Here is a 19487-nt window from a genome sequence, read left to right as displayed (position 1 = left end):
ATAATAATAATAATAATAATAATAATAATAATAATAATTTTGTATTATTAATATTAACCTTTGTATATACGCATACATATGACGGTGTACTGTATGAGTATTGTAAATAAATGCAGTTATTGACGACAAATTACCGAAAATCCCAGTTATGTCACTCAGAATCAAAGGATTCAAATTGCCCGCCAAGAACTTCCGGGAACTATTCTCCATGAACCACGTGACGGTCAACTTCCGTTGTCGCAACTCTCTCTCGCTCTCTCTAAACGCTCTATTTCTGACCACAGTCACCATGTACTGACATTTACCGACAGAAGCTGAGGAAGACAGACGGAGTTTATCGCCTTTCAGCTGTTACAGGTAAGATTAAAGACACCATTCAGATACTTTTGTGCTGATAACAGAACGCCTGTGTGTGTGTGTGTGCGTGTGTGTGCACTCTGAGGCTAGCTATAGCTGCTGTGTGTTTGGGATTAAGGCTAACACACACACACTGGCGCAGATACAAATATTTTATGCGTTTTCTGTAATTTTGTGTGTGTTGAGTCATTTTGTGTATTTTGTTGTTGTTTTGCATGCTTTTGGGGTGTTTTTTAATGTATTTTGTGTATCGTTGGTGTCATTTTATATATTGTGTATTCTTGTTTTTTCTTTTCTTTTTTTAAATTAGTTTTTGTATATGTGTTGTTCTTTAATAGTTTAATGCACATTTAGTAAATATGTACATGTAGTCGCCTTGTGTGTTTATTTAGAGTAAATTGGTGCCATTTGTTCTTCCTTTTGTGCATTTTTCTGCAACTTTGGGTGTGTTCTTGAGTCACTTTGTGTGTTTGGATTTATTTGTGTATTTTTAGTTTAATTTTGTGTGTATTTATAGTCTTGAGGTTTTTTCTCCAAGCGTTTTGCTTATATTTGTTGTCCTTTAATGCATACTTAGTAATTGAGTGTCTTTTGGAGTCATATTGTGTATTTTTGGTGTCATTTTGTGTATATACATGTAGTCTTTTGTGTTTATAGAGGGTACATTTGTGTATATTTGTTGTCCTTCCTTTTGTGCATTTTTTTCTATAATTTTGTGTGTTTTGTTGTTTTGTGTTTTTGAAGTTTTAATATTTATTTTGTATATTTTTAGCTTAATTTTGTGTATACTTGTAGTCTTGTTTTGTGTTTAGAGTCGTTTTGTGTATATTTGTTGTCCTTGAATACATATTTAGTAATTATGTGTGTTTTGTTGTCGTTTTGTGCATTTTTGGATTCATTTTATGTGTTTCTGTAGTGTATATTTGCTGTCATTTTGTATATTTTCAGATTACTTTTGTGTAAATTTGTAGTCTTTTGTTTTTAAAGTCAGTTTGTATATTCTTGTTGTCCTTAATGCATATTTAGTCATTTAGTGTGTTTTGGAGTCATTTTCTGTCTTTTCGGAGTATATTTTTGGTGTCATTTTTTGTGTATACATGTCGTTTTGTGTGTTTATAGAGTACATTTTTGTATTTTTTGTGCATTTTTTTGTACTTTTGTGTATTTTGTTGTTGTTTTTTTTAGTCTTTTTGGATTTTTGTGTATTCTTGGTGGCATTTTGTATAATTTTAGGTTAATTTTGTGTATACTTGTAGTTTTGTGTATATTTGTTGTGCTTAAATGCTTATTTAGTAATTTAGTGTGTTTTGGAGTAATTTTGTTGTCATTTTTTGTGTTTTTAGAGTGTATTTATGGTGTTTTTGTAAACACATGTAATCATCTTGTGTGTTTATATCGAGTAAATTTGTGTATACTTGTTGTCCTTCCTGTTTTTGTAATTTTATGTGTTGTTGGAGTCATTTTTTATATTTACCTTGGAGGACCTTACAGTATCAGACTGCCTCCCCTCCTCCATTAAAATGAGTTAAATGAAACATCAATGAGGGTGAATCATCAGGGTTATACATTAATCACTCACCTGTCCAAAGGTTCAATTATGCCTTTTATTGCATTTTAAAGTTTATATACCAGTGCTCTGATCTGATAACTGAACTGGCATCAAACAAGTTGGTGTTTTATATTATTTTTATGGGGTGAAAGTGCATTTTAAAATTTGGTTGTGTGACTACAAAAGATAATAAGACATCAGAAAACTGTCAAAATGACCAAATACCTTTATAAATAATAGGAAAATAAATAATAAACAGAATGACTTGCAGTTTGTGTTAACATTGTGTTAGTTCATGCATTTATTGAAAGAAACACAAATTAAATTACTTAAACAAACATTGTAAGCCATAATCAATCTACGACTGCTCATACGGGAACAGGGAAAACTGAAAATCCTTCATTTAACATGTATAAACAGTTTCACAACCCCTTGTGTGGCTAATTGTGTGGTTTAACTTGTAAATGTTGCACAAATTGACCAAAATAATATATTTAAACTACAAAATCAAAGTTACTGCAGACAAACTAAAAAAAAATGTTTTTTCCCTGTGATGCATGGATTATTTGTGTTTGTATCTAAAAATAATTGACAGCTCTTAGCAGAAACTACCATCCAAGTAATAAAATGATGTTGTGATGATGTTATGGACAATCTGTGACGAGCACAGAAGTCCAACAACAAAACTCCGCTCGGGTTCTGATCAGGGTGGCCGTTCCTCCCAATCACGCCCCTCCAGGTCTCACTGTCGCTGCCAACGTGAGCGTTGAAGGCCCCCAGCAGAACGAGGGAATCCCCAGAAGGAGCACTCTCCAGTACTCCCTCTAAGGAATCCAAGAAGGGTGGATACTCCGAGCTGCTGTTTGGCCCATAGGCACAAACAACAGTCATGATCCGTCCCCCCACCCGAAGGCGGAGGGAGGCTACCCTCTCGTCTACCGGGGTAAACTCCAACGTACAGGCACTAAGTCGGGGGGCAAGAAGTATAGCCACCCCGGCCCGGCGCCTCTCACCATTGGCGACTCCAGAGTAGAAGAGAGTCCAACCCCTGTCGAGAAGGCTGGTTCCAGAGCCCTTGTTATGTGTCGAGGTGAGACCGACTATATCTAGTCCGAACTTCTCCACCTCGCACACAAGCTCAGGCTCCTTCCCCGCCAGAGAGGTGACATTCCACGTCCCTAACGCTAGTTTCTGTAGCCGGGGATCAGATCGCCAAGGCCCCCGCCCTGGACGACTGCCCGATCCACATTGCACCGGCCTCATATGATCCCTCCTGCGGGTGGTGGGCCTACGGGAGGGCGGGCCCACATTGTCCTTTCGGGCTCTGCCCGGCCGGGGCCCGTGGGCAAAGCCCCGGCCACCAGGCGCTCGCACTCGAGCCCCAACCCCGGGCCTGGCTCTAAGGTGGGGCCCCGGTAGCGCCAATCCGGGCGACGTGAACTGCCTTTGTTGTTTAATGTACATATATGGCTATTGAACCGCTCTTAGTCGGACCCGTCACCTGGGACCTGTTTGCCTTGGGAGACCCTACCAAGGACATTAAGCCCCCGACAACATAGCTCCTAGGATCATTCGGGTACTCAAACCCCTCCACCACGTTAAGGTGGCGGTTCATGGAGGAGGGCCGGATTTCATACTCTGGCAAAAAGCCATTATAGACAAATCATGAAATAATACTTTACTCTTAAGTTGATTAGCATAACAGATAAATGTGTAGGATTATTAAACTCTACATCTCAACCAAACTGAAACAAAGGTTTTCTTTTGTTTTGTTTTTGTTGTTGGATAAGTCTTCATTCACTGTCATCATCACAGAGTCAAAGAAAGTTCATTTCTGATTAAAGATGAAATTGCATTTCCCTCTGGATGTTACTTTCAGTTATTTTCCAGTTGAATAAATACAGAACTTCTCATTGCGTCTCCTTGTTTTCAGGTTCTTTGTTTCACTTGATCTTTAAGACAGTAGTCGTAGTTTTAGCCTCTCTTAGTCCAAACATGCACAGCATGGCTGAATCTGAACCAGCAGAGAGTCACAGGTCACATGCTCCACATGCTTCTTTCAATGATGATACTATTCCAGTCCTCACACAGCAGCTGAAAGCAGCTAAATGTCCGTGTGCTAACAGAGTTAGCAAGACTATTGGTGTTCATCGTTTTTTTTAGGGATGTTCCGATCAGGTTTTTTTTGCCTCAGAGTCCTTTGATTTTGAGAATTGGCCGATACCGAGTCCCGATACGATACGTCTATAATACATTAAAATGATAAAGAAGAGAAAAAAAAACAGATCCCGGATGTCCCTTATTTATTTTATTTACCTTATTTTAACATTCAACCCTAAACAGAGCACTTCTATGACGTAGTTTGATCAATCAAGCAATAAATAAAAAACTCACTTTAGACTTTAGTGCAAGATTAAATAAAAATATCTAATATAAAAATGAATAGTGCCTCATCTTAAAGTTCCCAACAGACATCTTAACAAATAAGAAAATAAAAGCGCCACAGTGCTGTAAAGTAAACATTAAGAGTGGGGGATTGATGCTAGTTTCAGGTGAAGACCTCTGGCCACCAGTTCTTCTGAAGACATTTATCAGTTCTTTCGTTATTGCATCATTTGACAAACATTGATTAAACTGTTCCCATGGTGTGACTCAGAACCCTGCAGAAGATACAGCAGAGCTAGAACCCACTGGACTGATTCACTGTACTTTACACCAGCGTTATTGCTCCATGTTCCTCTGAGCTCATGTTATACATTATTTATTTGTGTCTCGTCTAAACTCTTTCCTGTGTCTCGTCCAACATTAACCTTGAGTTTAGGCCTTTTTATTTGTTTATTTCTGATGTGTTGCGCATTTTACAATTTGAATTTCACCTTTTGGTGTATTTTAAAGAGTTATGCCACACACATACACACACACACACAAAAAAAAGTTGTGCCGCAAATTATTATTGACGGATAAGAAAAAAGTCTGTGTGCATGTAAAAAAATCTATAATGTTAAAAAATAAACTGACAAATGTTTCTGTGTACCTCCTGAGAGGTGTTCAAGCACCCTTGGGGTACACCCTTGGATGTACCCCAGTTTGGGAACCACTGCTTTACATCAATGCTTTACTGTGTGATACCACCCTGTGTAAGGATTAAGACCATCTCCTCAGAGCACATCCAGATTATCGACCGTCGTCACAATCTCTAATCTAAGTGTGGGACAGTGCATGTACACAAAGTGTGCGTGTGCGCGTGTGAAGGCATATTAAAACGTGACAGAGGATCTAAACCACTTTTTTCTTCTGAAAAAAACTCCAAAGGTATTTATGTAATAAGTCATGTTATTGTTTGATTCTTGTCCAACTCTTAACATCGTAGTGAAAGTATTTTAATTTGTTGTAAATAGTGCATAGTAGTGGTGGGAACCTCTGGGTACCGCACGATACGATACAAAGCTCACAATAACGATTATCTCACGATATGACTGCGATAATACTGCAATTATTGATATATTAGTCAGAAATCAATCTACGATAATCTATGACATAAGAAAAAAAAGATTAAGTGGAAAAAATACCATTTTTATTTTCTATCTCTGAAAGACAATAAATATAAAGTGTCCTATGAACAGTGACACTAATTTAGTGCAACATTTCTGTAAATAAGTGTCAACATACCAATGTAAATGAATAAGTATCTCCAATATTGCTTTCTATAACCAATAAATAGGGTCTTTCTTACCAGTGACACCATTATAGTGAAATATTCCAGTAAACAATATATTGGTTCCTTCAACAGTGACAACATTTCTGTGAAGACGTACCTGCACATTTTAGTGAAAAAGCAGAAAAGGTTTTGAAAATAACAAAATAAATCTTAAATCCCCCCCAAAAAAAACTAATTTTTTTTTTTTGAATCGATAGCGCGAACATATCGATAATGCGGAAAAATATTGCAATATATGTATGTAGAATTGTGAGGCGGCCCCTCCTTAACGAACCTCACCGGTCTTCATGTGCACACGCACATTGTGGCAATTATTTTCTCCGTCGAGATTAGTAAACAATCGTAGGGACTTTATCTTGTGTTATTGGAGACTTTTCTGATGTTCTAGATAGGGGTGTGTGTGTGTGTGTGTGTGTTATATGATGTGTGTGTGTGATGCTTCACAGGAACCTGTTACTGGTGGATCCTTTAGACCAGTGACTAGACACCATGTTGTCCAGACTGAGGACTTCCTGGTCCCTGAGGACCTGCCTCTCTGTTTGTAGACGAGCTCACACCAAAGAAAAGGGAAAACCACTGATGCTCAACCCCCGCACCAACAAAGTAAGAACAATCCGGGGGGGGATGGGGGGGGGTGACATGGTGATCTCACTCTGAGCCCAGACTGGACTAAATATAGTCATTCTCCAGCACATTTAAAGTGGTCAGAAACACTCTGCTTTGTTTATGTTGTTGTTGTGATGAACGCTGATAGTTATTGATCCTCTCTTTGCACGGATCCATTAACAGTTGATAATTATTAATCATTATAAACGCTGCTACAAATTAATATAAGAGATGACTATTAAAAAGTTAAAGCTTAAAATGTGCTTTTAAAGTGACTAAGCTACAGACTGTGGTTCTACAAGTTAAAAAACTACACGTACAACTTTACAAAATTTGTAAAAAAAAATTTATTTAAAAGTTAAATGAGTTAACAAGTCATTTAATAAATTGTTAATAAAATTAGTTAATACATTTATTTATTAGTTAAATTTGTTAGTACTTTATTTGATAAATTGTTTGTAAAAGAAGTTAATAAATTGATTTATTGGTTCAATTATTAATTTAATTAGTTAAGTTGTTAATAAATTTATTTATTACTTAATTTAGTTAATGCATTGATTGATAAATTGTTAATGTATTATTTAATACATAAAATTAGTCAAGATAAAATTTAAAAAAATACTAAATAAAATTAGCAGGAGATCAAATAATAATTTCCTCCACTGTATAATATAATATAAGAAACTTGTTCATGTAACTTTTATTTAATAATGTCCACCAAGAGTTTAACTCAACGTTCAAATCCAAATTCTTTGGCTTTTTTTAATTTTTTGTTTTAACATCAGATCAAGATTCAAAATGTACAACTATATTCATGTTTTGAATATTATTTCTGTTAAAATATGTTTATTTTGAATTATGTTTCATGTTGGAGGTGCAGACGCTGATTGGCTGAAATCTCCAAAATGGCCCCGCCCACATATAAAAGGATATTATGTGTGTTTGAGGCTAAATTGTTGATATAAATGACTTTTCTATCATCAATTAGTAACAAAGTTTTATTATTCAGCTTCAGTGATGATTTAAAGAGTTCATGGGACAGATTTAAATGACTTTAAGGCACAGACACGACTTTTAAACACTAGCCTGTGTGATTAGGATTTAAATAAATAAATACATCTACTGCTAAGAAATGTTGAAGTCAAGTTAATTTTAAATAAAATAGTTTTAAGTGAGAGAATGTGAGTTTTGTTGAGCTTTGAGGAGATGAAGCTAAATGAGGTGTAGCCTCCTGCCTCTTCATCATGACTCAGCAGATTCCCTCAGAAAATGAAAAACAGCCTTCATCCATAGGACTGGACGTAATGTTTCTTCCCACGTTAGACTCATAATTCAACCAGGATGGGGGCCTTTAAAACACACACACACACACACACACACACACACACACTCTTCAGAGAACCTTCCCCCAATCCCCCTTTTTTCTGAACAGGGTGTTTCCGACCCCCGTGTTCGCCATTGGCTTATTTAAAGCCACGCCCACTTCTCACAGGGTCTCTGCTGCAGAATATCTTGGTTTCTCTTCATTTTCTTTATTGTTCAAATAAAAAAATGTTAATTAAAACCATGCACCCCATGCTACACATTAAAGAAAACTTAAGATTAGATTTATCAGCGAGGTTTGTTTCAAACTGTTTAGATGTCAGGAAAGTGCACGTGTGCGTTGAAAGTTGAGTTTATTTTTTAGTTTATTTGACAGGGACCGTACACATTAATTAACATTTCTGTAAATGTGTCAGTATTACTGTAGCTACAGAGCTAATTTTCAACTGTTTTATAAGATAAATTCATAGTTTACTTCTCATAGATCAATAAATAAATGATCATTTGCTGTAAGAAGATGTAAAAGGTTAAAATGTATTGACATTGTTGGTAAAGTTTGGTGCATTGCATTGTGGGATGTGGAGTCCTGTAGATGATGCATAAAGGTGGTTTTCTTTATTCTGACAGTGATTTTTTGTGGAGGAGATCAGTGATTATTTTGACTCCATTTTTGCTCTATTCCCAGTGATATTACCTCACTCCACCACACATAACATTTTGTCCAGATTTAGAAAATTTTGTCTAAACATCTTCTGTGGTTTTACCACAAACTTCAGTGAAAACACCAGAAATGTGTTGGGACGACACTTTGTCAGAGTTTTTGGTGCAAACGTAAGAATGAAAAACACTTCTATTCATTTGTCTACAGGACTCCACATCCCACAATGCAATGCACCAAACTTGACCAACAATGTCAATAAGAGAGAGTTTACAGTAGAGATCAAAACTAACTTCAGAGCAGCAATTTCAACCTTTTACATCTGTTTTTTTTTCAAGCAAATGATGTTGTATTTTTAAATCTGAGGTCTACGCTATAACTTTAACTGATAAGAAAGAATTATCGTCTCCAGCAGCTTAAATAACAAGAAATGTAAACAGTGAAAGAAACTCGCCCCTTGCTTTAAGAACTTTCTGTGGGGAGAATATGAGTTTTAGGTGATCGCTCAAGTCTTTCCTGTTTTTCCGTCACAGGGAATGGCCTTCACCCTACAGGAGCGTCAGATCCTGGGCATCCATGGCTTGTTGCCTCCTAAAGTAGAGACTCAGGACACTCAGGCTATGCGCTTCCAGAATAATCTGAAGAAGATGACGGATCCTTTGGAAAAGTGAGGACTTCTTCAGCTTCACTTCATTATTCTTTAAACCATTTGTTTGCCTTCATTCAGCTTAGTTTATTCTTCTTTTCTTAATTGCACAGATACATTTATCTGATGGGCATCCAGGAGAGGAACGAGAGGCTCTTCTACAGAGTTCTAATGGAGGACATTGAGGAACTGATGCCCATTGTATACACTCCCACTGTAGGACTGGCCTGCACTCAGTACGGACACATCTTTAGAAGACCCAAGTAAGGCCCTACAGATCTTAATGGTATTTTAAATAAAGGTTACAGAACATTTTCATTTTGTCTTTAAATCGAATACTTTGTTTTTCCTGCCTCCAGAGGACTTTTCATTTCCATCCGTGACCGAGGACACGTTCGCTCCATCTTGGACAACTGGCCAGAGACCAACGTTTCAGTGAGTACCTCAGTTACCACCAGGAGAGGTTTTACTCTTTACATGTTCAGTTACCTTAGATCAGACTAAGGAAATAAAGGGAACCTGTCGTGAATTATAATTGTAAGATTTGTCAAAGATCCTATTAGTGCAAAACTCTCTATCGTTTATTTTGTTTTTGTTGCACCAAAAATCTTTGGCCAAAAATGGTCCAGAACTGCATTTTTGATTGTCTGGATATGAGCCAACGTGGAGTGTTTGTATTTCAGTCCATCTGAGCACTAAAGCTTCTTCTAAGCATGTGTCAAACCCATGGCCCAGGGGCCAATTCTGGCCCTTTTAGAGCATCCATTTCGGCCCGCAGTAGAAAGTCAAAATGACAGAGAAAACATGAATCATTGTTTAAATGAAACTTAACAATATTTGCAAAGGTTCACAGTTTTCCCGGTGCTTATATCACATGATGGTCGTTAATGTTAAATTGTTGAGAAAAATTACAAAATCTTTTAACTTTCCTCAAATTATTACATAATATTTTTCTTAATTAAATAGAAATTGGTCACAAAATCAAGGAAATGATAAATGAAGATCCTTTATGGACTGATATCTGTCACCTTTTTCCTAAATATGGTCTTTTTCTTACATATTTAGTATTTTATGTATACTAGTTTATACGTAGAAGTGTAAACTAGGGCACGATAATGTTGAATTGACTTGTTTTCCAGCATAAAATCTGTGGCCCACTTGAGATCAAACTTCTCCATATTTGGCCCCTGGACTATAATGAGTTTGACGCCCCTGTTCTAAGCAGAGGTTGAGACGGAGCGAAAATAAAGAAAAGTTCACTCTCAAGTGAGAATTATGTTTGTGTGTCACATTGACACTGTAGCTACATGTAGTTCTCTGCTCATTGTCTACACACACTCCAACACACAGCTCCAAAAAATCCAAACTATGCATCAGCAGCATGAATCCGTTGTTTTCATCGTGACTGCACTTGATCTGCGTTATAAAGATTGTTTCTTTGATTTGTAGTTAAAGCACACACAGTCATTGATGTATGCCACAATTGATGCACAGAACCCACTTGGTGACGTGAAGACTTCACTATTATAAAGCAGAGAAGCAGCTTTTCACCAACAACTTAAACACACTTTGTGTTTTGATGAGAGAACATTTTTAAATTCACTCTTGAAATTACAGATACATCACTAAATCCATATGCCAAGACATGGCCTCAGTTTATTCTGTGGAAAAGAAGAGCTTAAGGTCAAAACTCTGGATCCCAAATACAACATGCCAGATGGAAAACATTTCTTTTAGATATCTTATTGTGGTTTATATATAAAATATGGGTTCTATAAATAAATGGGAGAAAAATGAGAGAAAATTCTCCTTCATTTCGGGATATATATTGTCATCAGGATATAAAATTATCTATATCGTGATGTTATCCATATCGCACAGCACTAGATCCTATATAATACTACAGGTTTAGTCTTTGTAAAGCAGCCAGGAGGAGGAGAACCTGATTGTTTGTGAGGGATGGTTTCTATCATATATTCCCCAAGTCGTAGACAGGTGGTGGTGTAACAAAATGGTGGCCATTTTTTCCTGCTTCCTTAACCAATAGGCCACCACTGTCCTGCTGCTGCTTGATATTCTCATTAATCTCTCTTTTTCTTCCAGGCGGTTGTTGTGACTGACGGGGAGCGTATCCTGGGGTTGGGTGATCTGGGTGTTTATGGGATGGGGATCCCTGTGGGTAAACTGTGTCTGTACACTGCCTGTGCTGGTATCAGACCTGAGAAATGTCTCCCTGTGGTGATAGATGTGGGTACGGATAATGAGGTGAGTGGAGCCCACATTGAGTATCTGATGTTCTTTCTAACACCTACTGACCTAATGTGTGTGTCTGTATCTACAGACGCTGCTCAGGGACCCTCTCTACATGGGTCTGTACCAGCAGAGGGACCGCTCTCAAGCCTACGACGACCTGATCGATGAGTTCATGGAGGCGGTGGTTGATAAATACGGACAGGACACGTTGATCCAGTTTGAAGACTTTGGGAACCACAACGCCTTCCGCTTCATGAGGAAATACAGTCAGAAGTACTGTACCTTTAACGACGACATCCAAGGTCCACACAACACCTACAACACACTCTGTTTATACAGTATATCGGAGATTTTAGGTGCAGTCTGATAAAATCTGATATTCATTTTCTGGCCGATATCCGATATCAATATCGGATTGGGACAACCCTAGTGTTTATATGTCTGTGTGTTTATATATCTGTGTGTTTCCACGTCTACAGGCACTGCGTCTGTTGCCCTCGCTGGTCTGTTAGCAGCTCAGAGAGCCATCGGTAAACCCATCACAGAGCATCGGGTTCTGTTCCTTGGAGCTGGGGAGGTGAGGGAATGTCCTTCAAATGTTTATTCAAACTTAGGGATGGAAAACGTGGAATTTGTTGTTCTGTAATGGAAAAAACATAATTTTTTCGTTTTTATTTGAAATCAGGCCCTAATATGACAAAAATATCTTGCGTGCAAGTTTTGGGATAATATCACGCATTATTTACACGTTACATTACTGGGAAACAAGTGACTGAATGTATCATTAGTGTAGCAAACGGGCAAAAATATGTCAAACTTATCTCATAATCTCATTCAAAATCCTGCGCTACGTAATCACATGGCTGTGCAGGATTTCATATGAAATCTCTCACATGTTTTGGGACCATATCACACATTTCCATGGAGTTTTTCCTTTAAAACAAGCGGTGGATTGTCTACAAGTGCAGCATCAAAACAGTGTTTTTGTCTACAATGACAGAATTATTTAGTTTTTTTCATGACGGTAACAAGACGATGACGAGCTAAACTTGGCTCTTTTACGACTAAAACATGACGATACATTGTTGAGTTTTTGTTGATGCGATGAGACAAAAACATAAGTGGGTGTGGCTTGTTAGGCGTTCAAAATGCAGGACATTTCCTCCTTTTGTGCTTAAAAACTGTCTATCAGAGGCTAAAGAGGCGGAGCCTCAATAAAGAGGCTTGGTAGTGGGAAACGACTAAATGATCCACGTCTTAAAGGAGCCACGCACTATTATAACTTATGAATAAATTGTCAATACAACCTGTAAACCTTGATTTACATTTATTGACTGAAATTTATGTCAAAAGACTAATACTAAAACTTTTTTGTTTAAACTAATATTTTAATTTATTGATTTATTTAATGGGGGGACAGTGTACATTAATATCAATACTGAAAATATACCAGAATTAGCCAAATGGTTATTTTTCATCTGCAGTTCCTGGACAGGATGTTCAATTTTCACCCTAAAAACAAATACCAATTACACAAATTACAGCAATTATACGATAAAATATACAGTGAAAACATGCAACTACATAATAACATATGGCTCTTACATTTACATATAAAAAAACGACAGTATTTGACAGGAGACAATAATCAGATATTAAAACATTAATAATAATTAATCAGACTAAATTAATCTTTTTAAGTTTTCATCTAAAATTGGGCCAAAACTACCACATTTTGAATAGAATATGATGTGACTAAAACTAATGAGCGTTTTTGTCCATAAGACTAAGACGGCTCCCAAAAACAACACTGCATCCGACATGTCAAGCAGCGTAACTCTCACTACTTCCTTAGATTGTCCTAAGTGTATCAATGTGAAACCGTTGACTCCATTAACCCTATTAGGCATGTTTAGTATGATTTTAACAAGTTTAATAGCTTGTGAAGTCATGTAAACAGGGAAATACCACAAAACGGAAAAGGGTAAACTCTGAAACGGAAAACGAGTCCCTGCTGATTTATTTAATTTTTTGTAGTGGATACAAATCATTTTTTGTCAGCCAACACCTTTCCTTTGTGTTCAGTTTTTATTTAAACTGTCTTCACAGGCCGCTCTGGGCATCGCTAATCTGATCGTCATGGCGATGATGGAGACGGGGATGACTCAGGCCGAGGCCAGAAAAAAGATCTGGATGTTTGATAAAGATGGTTTACTAGTAAAGGTCAGTGTGGGATGCTGGGTTAGTAGTATAGAGGCTGATTGATAGATATTGATCACATGTTTGTCATCATTTCCTGTGTGTGTGTGACTCCAGAGCAGAAAACAGAAAATGGACGCCAACCAGGACGCGTTCATCCACGACAGTCCAGGAGACGTCCACAGCTTCCTGGACGCTGTGGAAACCATCAAACCCACAGCCATCATTGGTAAATGTTTTAATCATATTAATAATAATAATAATAATAATACATTTTATTTAAAATTAGACTGTGTTTTTAAAAACAATGGATGAAATGAGCTCAGATTTGTGTTTTAAATCATTCTTTTTCCCAGAGGTCAGCATCTTTGATCACAGTGGGGACACTAAAAATGTGATTGACCAATCCCAGGGTCACATGATCAACTTTCATATCTGCATTTAGAATAATGATCAATCGTAACATTAACACAGGAAAAGGCTTTTGTGGACATTTTGTACATTTTTGCTGTTGTTTTGTGTATTTTATTATCATTTTGTTTTGTTGCAATGATTTTTTTTTTTATAAATTTGTCATTTTGTGTTTTTAAGAAACATCTCTTCTTCGTTGTCATTTTATGTTTTTGGAATAGTTTTTGTCTGTACTTGTCATTTTGTGGGTTTTTAAGAGTAATTTATTTTATATTCCTTTATTATGTAATAATATTATTTTATATTATTATATTCTTTTTGTTTTTTTGTTTTTTTTTGTTATTTTGTGTTTTTGGAATAACCTGTGTTTGTACTTGTCATTTTTTGTGGTTTGTTGTCTTTTTGTGTGTTTTCCTTGTTTTTTTGTCATGTGTTAATTTCTGTAATTTATTTTTCATTTTGTGTTTTTGGACTAATTATTGTCTGTCTTTGTCCTTTTGATTATATTTCTCATGTTTTTGTATAGTTTCCTGGTTTTTATTGGTCAGTTTGTGTATTTTTTCATTTTCATCTGTATTTGTGCTAATTTTGTGTGTTTTGTTGTCTTTTTGGAATAATTTGTCTGTTTTTGTGGCTATTTTGCATCTTCTTGTTGTCCTTTTGTGTATTTTTGGTGACATCTTATGGTTGCTTTGCATATTGTACTTAAATTTTGTGTGTTTTTGTTGTTTTGTGTATTTGGAATAATTCTTGTCTGTATTTGTGCTCATTTTGTGTGTTTTTACAAGTCATTTTGTGTATTAACTTTGGCTGCCACACAAAAACATCCATAAATATGAAATAGATTCTTGTTTTTTCTGCTGTTGTTAACCCAGCTTTGGTTTGAGCTGCAGACATGGATCCATTAACCTCTTCCTCTCCATCTTTCAGGCGTTTCTGGAGCTGGACGATTGTTCACCCACAATGTGATCAAAGCCATGGGGGAACTAAACGAGCGTCCAATCATCTTTGCCCTCAGTAACCCAACCAACAAAGCCGAGTGCACGGCTGAGGACGCCTACAAGCTCACAGATGTAGGATATTCTCCTCCCCACCACACATCTGAACATTTTATTCACTAATCATTCTGTTTATTTTATTTTTGTGTCACAGGGTCGATGTCTGTTTGCCAGTGGCAGCCCGTTTGCCCCTGTGACTCTGAGCGATGGACGTGTCCTCACACCAGGACAAGGAAACAACGCCTACATCTTCCCAGGTTAGGAAAGCATTAGAAAAATTATTAAAGCACCTTTTAAACCAAAAGCAGTCAATCAGTAAGTAATTGGCATTTTAAAAGTAATTTTAAATAATTGTCAGTGAATGTTGTGATATTGAAATGACCTTTAAAGCTGTTTTATATCGTCCGATTCATGGAAATGCACACCTCTAATCAAAACAGTTTTTTTAATATATATATATATATCAGGCCTCATTATAACACGGAAAAACCTCAAATGCATGTTTTGGAACAATATTGCACATTTCCCCTGGAAAACAGGTAAATGGACGTGTAGCAAACAGATAAATATGTCAAACTTCGTTACGTGGTCACAGCTGTGTTGGCTGTCGTGCTAACTGAAATGGAAAAATCTATAAGAGAGTAAATCCTCACTTCCATGTTTTGGGACAATATCACACATTTCTATTGTATTTTTCAATAAAACCAGTGGCTGAGCGTCTACATGTGTTGCTAACAAACATTCATTGAATGTAATCTAACAGTAGTTGACTAAATTAAACTAATCTGATTAGTTTAATTATGATTTCAGGAAGTTTAACAGCCACTAAATTCATCCAAACTGGGAGAGACGATGAAATGAAAATTTGTCTTTAACTTAAATTAATATTTGCTATCATTTGATAAGTTGGTGAAAGCAATCTCCCCTTATGTTTGTTTGCACGTCATTAGCTTTATTTTACTGCTTCTGCATTAGATTTTAAACAGATTAATTCATTTTTTATTTTTTGAAAATGGATGCTGTGTTTTTAACGGTGTGTGTTGGTTGTGTTTCAGGCGTGGCCCTGGCTGTGATGCTGAGTGGAGTCAGACACATCAGTGACACCGTCTTCTTAGAGGCTGCAAAGGTGTGTGCGCTAGGCTAGCAGTCGCTAGGCTAGCAGTCGCTCAGTTCATGTTTAAACTCCTCTCATCCTCACTGCTCTCGGCTTTGTCTGGATTACTTCTCATGTTCTAATCCAAGCCCCCGTTAACCCTGTGATGTCTCGTCTTTCTCTAGACTCTGGCTAACAGCTAACAGCTAACAGATGAAGCTGAACACTTTCTCTCTATCTCTTTTACTCCCTCTTTTCCTAAATAAAAAAAAACACTGTCACTGTACAGTATAGATTTTAGGACATCCTCATGTCTCAGAGTGAGATATTGAGAACCAAACAGACTCATGACTCAGCAAAACCTCTGTCAAACCAAACGCCGTCAAACGACAGTCTCTGTCCATAACAGGGGTTCTCAACTGGTCTCACCCTGGGACCCACATTTTTAAATCGCGACCCATGTTTTTTTAAAACATAAATCTATATATTTTTCCTGTGCAACATGCACTTCACAGCATGCCTGTCAAAAGAAAAGTTTCTTTCAAAATAAAAGACAAGTCCAACATGAGAGACTTTAAGTATTTATTTATTTATTTTTGACCAGCTGTTCGCGACCCACTCAGTTTAGGTCCGCGACCCACTTTTGGGTCCCGACCTACCAGTTGAGAATCTCTGGTATAGTCTATGTAACAATCTAAATCAGTATTTCTCAAATGGGGGTATGTGGACACTTAGGGGTACACGATGGCACTACAGGGGGTACTTGAGAGAGTGAGTGGAAAATTAACAAATAAAGTGTCAGTCTTGGTCCCACGCCATGTGTGAAATGACTGGAGTGAATAGAAAATTAAAAAAAATAATTTTTCAACTATTATTCTTTAAAAAAAAAAATTAAACAGGACACAATATTAAACAACTGTATTTCTATACTTTCACTTGGTGAAATATGAATCAAGTTGAACTAAAATGCAGTAAAAAAAAAAAAAAAGAAAATAGTGATTTCATAAACTAATTCTGAAAAAAAATGTCTTTGGGGTCGTCAGAAATTCTTTATCAAATAAGGTCACGATCCAAAAAAGGTTGTGAACCACTGCACTAAATACTGTTTTTTTCCAATTATCTACAAAATGAAAAATACATTTGTTTTTATGTCTTCAATGAAATAAATAAACAAATATGTGCTGCTTCGTATACGAGAGTAAAGTTGAAAGCTGTTATTTTCTATTTATTCATATATTAATTGATCAAATAATACATTGATATCTTAACTTTTAGAAAATCAAAGGAAAGAAAGGATTTTCAATGTATTTCGTCATGTTTACATGTTTACTTCCGGTTCTTTCAAAATAAAATGCCATGTTGTTTTATACAGACTGAGGGCGTTTAGTCTGAAGACTTTTATTTTGAAGCCTGAGGCCATTTCATCTGATGGAGGTTTTGCTGAGTCATGAGTCCGTTTGGTTTGACCAATGACGGAGGTTTTCCTGATGCCTCACTCTGAGACCTGATGATGTCCTAGAATATACATCGTACACGTGGATTTGTTGGATTTTTGTTATGCTGAATGTTTGTGTTTATGATCTTTAGATGAATAAATGCTTAATTCTGTTCTAATTCCAGACTCTGGTTGAGCAGCTGACTGATCAGGAGCTAGCAGAGGGTCGCTTGTATCCTCCTCTCTCCAACATCAGAGAAGTGTCTCTCCAGATGGCCGTCAAGGTCAGTCTCATCTCGCGGTGACGATCGCAATTTTCTGCCTAATCGCGGATCTTTAAAAAGCCTGGCCTGACATTTTATTGTAACACATTTACAAATACACATTTGTTGTTTCAACTGCACATGAGGTAGGTATCTGAAATATAAATTAAAAGTTTAAAGGATCGCTGTCTAAAATACTAAATTATATCACTTCCTTTAGGCTTTAATTTTTCACACTTTAAAAACAAACTAAACTTGTGCAGCAGGTTTCACAGCAGACCTGTTTGTAGTCTTTGAATAAAATAAAGTGGTTTTACAAATAAGGAAAATCACAAGGTTTGAGGATCTGAAAACACCTTAAAGCACTAATAAAGTTTCCTGAGTTTTAAGTTTCCTTGTAGTCCAACTGCAGCAGCTTTGTGGATATTTAAATGCAAGAATATTAATCTAAAAATAACTTACAGGATAAAAACTCCTAAAAGTCAAAGATTCTACAAAATAAAAATAAAGTGCATCATGTGTAACATTTTCAAAAGTCAACGTGTAATGAGTAGAATGAACAGCGGCCCACTGACTGGCTCTTTGCTCCCTCTAGCTTTAGCGTTTGCTTGATTGCTAGCTTCAAGTGCTGCATACTCAGCGGTGGGATGTTTTGTAAACGATGATTGAGGTAACGTTTTGTTTGCAGCTCCACCACCACCAATTATTTCCACAGTGGAAAAGATCGGTTTCATATGCAAGAATCGGCGTGGATCGATCAGTGCGTCATTATGCTGCGTTCACATCGTGCTCCGTGTGAAAGGATCGTAAAACGTTTTTCCCATATTTGCTTCATATGCCTCCGAGGCGAATATAAAAGTGCTGCCAACCAGACTCTCTTTCTTTTCACCATCAACTATGGAGGACATCAGTAAAATCAATGCGCTTCACCTTCTGTGGAAGATGAAGAGACGTCAAAACGCTTGACTCTGGCGTTCCTGATTCACCAGTTTAACCAGCGACGCATCAACTCGGTGAGTTTCACTGTTTTCTTCAGGAGCAACAAATCCTTCCTGTTCCAGTCCCGGAAAAAAAACCAGTCCATGTCGTAGAGCTCTGGGTGGTCACACACCGCCGCCATTATTTTCTCCTGCATGATGAAATGGGTGAAACGACCAGTGTCTATGTTGACAGCCTGATGTCATTGTCAACAAGGACTCTGATTGGCTTTCAAGCCTGCGCGTCACAGAAAACATTTGCTGGAGTTCAATATTTTCAACTCGGGCGAATGACGAATGTCACGGAAAATCGGCCAACGCTCTTGCCGCATGGATCCGACCGCGCCGCCCGACAGGAGAATAATTAACCTCATACCACGTCTGTCCATTGACTTTGAACGTAATCTGGTCGCTCAAACAAACACGTGCGCTGTGAACGCAGCATTGGTCTCATCAATAATCAGCTGATCATCAAAATAAAGTGTAGATTTGTGTGTGTGTGTCCACAGGTGGTGGAGTACGTCTACGCTAAAGGCATGGCGTTCCGCTACCCTGAGCCTCTGGATAAAAACGCCTTCGTGCGAGCCACCGTGTGGGACACGAGCTACGACTCCCTCCTACCCGACATGTTTGATTGGCCGGGCGTCAGCTTCAGCCCCCGCACCGGCTGAAGCTCTGCCCCCTCACCAGCCTCCCCCCCCTTCAGCCTCACTCAGTTTGTCTTTGTGCATTTATTCTAACATTGCTTTAAAGTAACACAACAAACACACTTGTCCGCTGTCACCACTCCATGTTTCCACCTCACTATATTTGCACTAAATTAGTCTATAGGATTGTAAACGAAGCTGTTCGATGTTATTTTGTCACCATGGAAACCAATACTAACATTAAATGTGGGCCACCTACTGGTGGAAAAAGGGCATTACAGAATGTTTTACTGCTCTACAAACATCTGTAAAAATGGCTGCTCTCCACAGTTCACTGGTTTATAGAAATAATTT

At 37.4% G+C, this 19487-nt stretch overlaps 1 protein-coding gene across 1 annotated transcript; it reads left to right on the top strand.

The window, feature by feature from the left end:
- Positions 1–222: 222 nt before the first annotated feature.
- Positions 223–19481, top strand: me2 (malic enzyme 2, NAD(+)-dependent, mitochondrial). Its single transcript, XM_028457804.1, has 15 exons — positions 223–357; positions 6071–6227; positions 8745–8878; positions 8971–9120; positions 9217–9292; positions 10961–11122; positions 11199–11412; positions 11590–11687; positions 13220–13333; positions 13427–13538; positions 14651–14793; positions 14873–14975; positions 15774–15844; positions 17432–17530; positions 18996–19481. The coding sequence occupies exons 2-15, from the start codon at positions 6114–6116 to the stop codon at positions 19155–19157; spliced, it is 1752 nt and encodes a 583-aa protein (XP_028313605.1). The 5' UTR covers positions 223–357; positions 6071–6113; the 3' UTR covers positions 19158–19481.
- Positions 19482–19487: the final 6 nt, after the last annotated feature.

Source organism: Gouania willdenowi, chromosome 9 (genome assembly GCF_900634775.1).
Source record: "Gouania willdenowi chromosome 9, fGouWil2.1, whole genome shotgun sequence".
Classification (NCBI taxonomy): domain Eukaryota; kingdom Metazoa; phylum Chordata; class Actinopteri; order Blenniiformes; family Gobiesocidae; genus Gouania; species Gouania willdenowi.
This window is presented reverse-complemented; position numbering and strand designations above follow the sequence as displayed.

Bases quoted from the DNA above. Each gene is read 5' to 3' on its own strand.
- me2 (XM_028457804.1), top strand. From the start codon at position 6,114: ATGTTGTCCAGACTGAGGACTTCCTGGTCCCTGAGGACCTGCCTCTCT. The intron at 8,879-8,970 runs GTGAGGACTTCT...TTAATTGCACAG, and splicing joins ATGACGGATCCTTTGGAAAA to ATACATTTATCTGATGGGCA. The intron at 15,845-17,431 runs GTGTGTGCGCTA...TTCTAATTCCAG, and splicing joins TCTTCTTAGAGGCTGCAAAG to ACTCTGGTTGAGCAGCTGAC.